We start from the raw sequence: 5,116 nt of genomic DNA, 5'->3' as shown, positions 1-5,116 counted from the left end.
GGGTTTCTATTTGCAATATTTCAAACTACTGTCTGACTTTTATGGTCTAAAAATATATTCAAGCGCGTTTGTTGTCTCTTTATTTAAAGCATGATTCCTTAATGTTGGCGATGTAACCTCATAAACGTACAAACGTATAATTACTGTCATTTCTTTTTGTGCTTTTTCACAAACCCATTAGTTGGGCATAGTTCAATTTTCTAAAATAGGTAATAGAGTAATAGTATTGATTTGATATTCGAAACTGGAGTAAATTGTAAAATATATTTGTGAAAATTGTTTGTGTCTATTTATAGAGCAGGATATACAAATAATTAATGTCACCTACATTATTTTTAATTTCTGTCAGCTGAACATGAACACGTTATTACGTGTATAATACAGATCATACTGAAACCTTTTACCTTTTAACCTTTGTGAGTTAAGATTCTATTTCGTCGTTTAAAATGATCTGGTGGAAGTTTATTTCAACATTTTTATTTTTCTTATATACAGCTATAAATGTATTGTAATATGTTTTTTAATCTTTAATAAGACAGTAAGAGGTCTTTATCAACACCTGCGGCTCGTTCTAATCATTTTAAAGGGGCGGATGCGCCATTTTGAGAGATTGATTTCAGTCTTGAATATCTGTAAATAGTCTTCAGAAGTACTAGAAATGTAGGAAAATCAAAATATTCCTTCAAAAAAATCTTAAACTATGAATTTCTTCTCCTATTTCTATATATATGCCCTTTCTATGAATCACAGAGTCGTCATTTTAACATTCAAACGCGAATAATTCTAGACACACGTGGATTTGAATGCTCAAATTACGATAGTGATCTGTGAACACTATTATTGATTGGTTTTGCTAAAAATACCCGTTTCTGAGGCTAACGCATGGTTGGTAAAAATGCATGCTCTTGACTTCAGTTTTATATCCCTTTAAGTAATAGAAATTGACAAATTGTGTTTAATGAATTGTTACTTAGGGAATCCTGTCATTAGGAGCAAAAACTAATAATAATAATATTGGAAATATGATGACAATGAAGACTCCATTTGTTTCTTGATGCCATCAATTTGTTGTAATTGATTTGCTTTTTCAATAATAAAAAAACAGTGTTAAGTTTTTTCAGCTATGATATTGCTGCAATCTACTTAAACTAAGTGTTTGATGACGTCACAAATCGAATGTGATAAAGCATATTTTGAGATTACTGACGTCATCAAATACCTATTTTTGTGGCACTGCACCAACTACTGACTGAAAATTTGAATGGTGCAAGTTGATGCTATCAGTGTCCCAGATACACATAATTTTTTTTAGAGAACCTCTTTACAATCTCTATGAGGCAATGTATTATATTTTTGTACTTTTTCAGATATTTTGATAAAATCCACTTCTGTGCCTATGTATCTGATGTGATATCGTGTGAACCACGTGGTGATGGTATATCGAGTCAAGAAAACCTTTTAGAGAATATTGTATTAAGGATAAGTGTATGGGTTGTAGCTGTTCTTGCCTGTGCTGGAAATATCATTGTTCTCTTGGGTCGTTTTCTTTTAAAAGAAGACAACCAAATCCATTCATTTTTCATTAAAAACTTATCCTTTGCTGATATGATCATGGGTGTTTATTTGTTGATGATCGGTACCAGGGATAAAATGTATCGGGGAAATTATGTTCTTCATGATGAAGAATGGAGGAATAGCTGGACTTGCGATCTTTCTGGAATTATAAGTACAGTTAGCAGTGAAGTGTCAGTGTTAACACTAACTGTAATAACACTAGATAGATACATATGTATCATGTATCCACTATCATTAAGGAAAAGAGGATTAAAGGTAGCCTATTGTGTAATGGGATTTACGTGGTTAATGTGTATATTGTTTGCAGTGATACCTGTAATTGGTATACCATATTTTGGAACCACTTTTTATCGTAATAACGGTGTGTGTATACCTTTACATCTTCACGACCCAAGAGCTAATGGCTGGGAATACTCGTCATTTCTGTTCATTGGAATGAATTTAGCATCGTTTCTATTTATATCCTATGCATATCTTGCTATGTTTGTGTCTATAAAACACACTGAAGTACCTTTAAGGACAACAAGAGAGAGTCGTGAAAGATGTTTAGTGAAAAGATTTTCATTTATTGTGATCACAGACTTTATATGTTGGATACCTATAATTATTATTAAAGTTGTAGCACTTTCAGGTAAGTTCTGTCACGTCTGACGAATTTAACAATAACTAAGTAGGTTCTCTGTAACCTTAGTGTGAACTGCAGTGAATATAAACACTGCTGAACATATTGTCTGGTTGTGGTGTCATTTGATGGAAAGACCTTTATTAAGAAAATACGGCCATGGTCTAACAATGAAGATTTCTGACATAATCAACAGCGAAGCCAGGGATATGTACTTTTTCAATAATAATAAAAACTTAAAGAGCCATTTTTTTCTTGGTACGAATGTCGTATTAACACCATAATAGTTTGTATCTCACCTCTGTTATTCATTTAAAGCCCAGGATGTCATTTGCAGGCTATAAAAAACTTAATATTGCAGACTGAAGAATACACCCTGCTGTTATTGTTGACTTGTTGTGACATGTTATTTAACGTCTGCTAGAAACAGGTTAATACTAGATGTTCAATTGTTTTTTTTTAATTCAATTTTTGTCTGTTTCAGGAGTCAAGATATCAGGAGATCTGTATGCGTGGGTTGTGGTGTTTATATTACCAGTCAATAGCGCATTAAATCCACTTTTATATACTTTAACCACAAAATTATTCAAACAAAAACTTATTTCTAAATTTGCTACAGTTGTATGGAGACCAAATATTTATAGAGATTCTTCACAATCTTGCGCCAGACACACTTTAACCAGACATCATCAAAATGGAATTGAGGTAAGTATTAATGATGTCTGTAATAGCTAACTGTAGACCTATCATCATGAAAATACGATCACTTGGGTCATTTCCTTGTCGTGTTACGAATAGACGACAGGCTGAATTCCACCTGATGTCTTCATCTGAAATAATTGTCTGAAAGACAACTTGTTCCTTGTTCAAATCAACAGAAAATGCTGTAAAAATTATGATTATTCTGATCGAACAAATTGAACTTTAATGTTAAATCGTATGAAATGGATTTGTGATCTTTGATCATGAAATGTGCAATTGATATTTTTATTATTTAGTTTAATTTTTGTCATGTGAGAACAGAACTATACGTTTTGTCACTATCACTACAGCTTCATTATCATCAGAGTTCAACTTTAAATCTGGCTATTAGAATTTCTGATATTAAGAATTTAATCATCCAAACGTTTGATTAAGAAGGTCAAATCTAAACATTTGATTAAGACGGTCATGCCTAAACGTTTGATTCAGAAGGTTATATCTAAACGTTTGATCAGGACGGTCAAATCTGATTAAGACGGTCAAATCTAAACGTTTGATTAAGAAGATCATATCTAAAAGTTTGATTAGGAAGGTCATATCTAAACGTTTGATTAAGAAGGCCAAATCTAAACGTTTGATTTAGACGGTCAAATCTAAAGGTTCGATTAAGATGATCATATCTAAACGTTTGATTAAGAAGGTCATATCTAAACGTTTGATTAGGAAGGTCATACCTAAACGTTTGATTAAGAAAATCAAATCTAAACGTTTGATTAAGAAAATCAAATCAAAACGTTTGATTAAGAAAATCAAATCTAAACGTTTGATTAGGAAGATCATATTATCTAAACGTTTGATTAAGACGGTCAAATCTGATTAAGACGGTCAAATCTAAACGTTTGATTAAGAAAATCAAATCTAAACGTTTGATTAAGAAAATCAAATCTAAACGTTTGATTAAGAAGATCAAATCTAAACGTTTGATTAAGACGGTCAAATCTAAACGTTTGATTAAGACGGTCATATCTAAACGTTTGATTCAGAAGGCCAAATCTGATTAAGACGGTCATATCTAAACGTTTGATTAAGAAGGTCATATCTAAACGTTTGATTAAGAAGGTCATATCTAAACGTTTGATTCAGAAGACCAAATCTGATTAAGACGGTCATATCTAAACGTTTGATTAAGAAGGTCATATCTAACTGTTTAATCAGGACGGTCAAATCTGATTAAGACGGCCAAATCTAAACGTTTGATTAAGAAGGTCCAATCTAAACGTTTGATTAAGAAGGTCAAATCTAAACGTTTGATTAAGAAGGTCCTAAGTAAACGTTTGATTAAGAAGGTCATATCTAAACGTTTGATTAAGAAGGTCATATCTAAACGTTTGATTCAGAAGACCAAATCTGATTAAGACGGTCATATCTAAACGTTTGATTAAGAAGGTCATATCTAAATGTTTGATCAGGACGGTCAAATCTGATTAAGACGGTCAAATCTAAACGTTTGATTAAGAAGGTCATATCTAGAAGATCATATCTAAACGTTTGATTAGGAAGGTCATATCTTAACGTTTGATTAAGAAGGCCAACTCTAAACGTTTGATTAGGTAGGTCAAATCTGATTAAGGCGGTCAAATCTAAACGTTTGATTACGAAGATCATATCTAAACGTTTGAATAAGAAGATCATAACTAGAAGATCATATCTAAACGTTTGATTAGGAAGGTCCAATCTAAACGTTTGATAGGAAGGTCATTTCTAAACGTTTGATTAAGAAGGCCAAATCTTAACGTTTGATTCAGAAGACCAAATCTGATTAAGACGGTCAAATCTAAACGTAGATTAAAAAGATCATATCTAAAAGTAGATTAAGAAGGTCATATTTAGAAGATCATAACTAAACGTTTGATTAGGAAGATCATATCTAAACGTTTGATTAGGAAGATCATATCTAAACGTTTGATTAAGACGATCATATCTAAACCTTTGATTAAGACGGTCATATCTAAACCTTTGATTAAGACGGTCAAATCTGATTAAGACGGTCAAATCTAAACGTTTGATTAAGAAGATCATATTTAGAAGATCATATCTAAACGTTTGATTAGGTAGGTCAAATCTGATTAGGTAGGTCAAATATGATTAGGTGGGTCAAATCTGATTAAGAAGGCCAAATCTAAACGTTTGATTAGGTAGGTCAAATCTGATAAGACA

The 5,116-nt window shown here is 31.9% G+C and overlaps 1 protein-coding gene across 1 annotated transcript; it reads left to right on the top strand.

Moving 5' to 3' along the window:
* Nucleotides 1–1,320: 1,320 nt before the first annotated feature.
* LOTGIDRAFT_108234 (hypothetical protein) lies at nucleotides 1,321–2,932 on the top strand (the record flags this gene model as incomplete). The annotated part of the gene is made up of 2 exons (XM_009067133.1): nucleotides 1,321–2,206; nucleotides 2,682–2,932. Coding segments are annotated over 2 exons (1,137 nt in total), but the record flags the coding sequence as incomplete, so codon positions are not given.
* Nucleotides 2,933–5,116: the final 2,184 nt, after the last annotated feature.

Source organism: Lottia gigantea, assembly GCF_000327385.1.
Source record: "Lottia gigantea unplaced genomic scaffold LOTGIsca_8, whole genome shotgun sequence".
NCBI lineage: Eukaryota > Metazoa > Mollusca > Gastropoda > Lottiidae > Lottia > Lottia gigantea.
The sequence above is the reverse complement of the archived record's forward strand: the minus strand, read 5'-3'. Positions and strand labels throughout refer to the sequence as shown.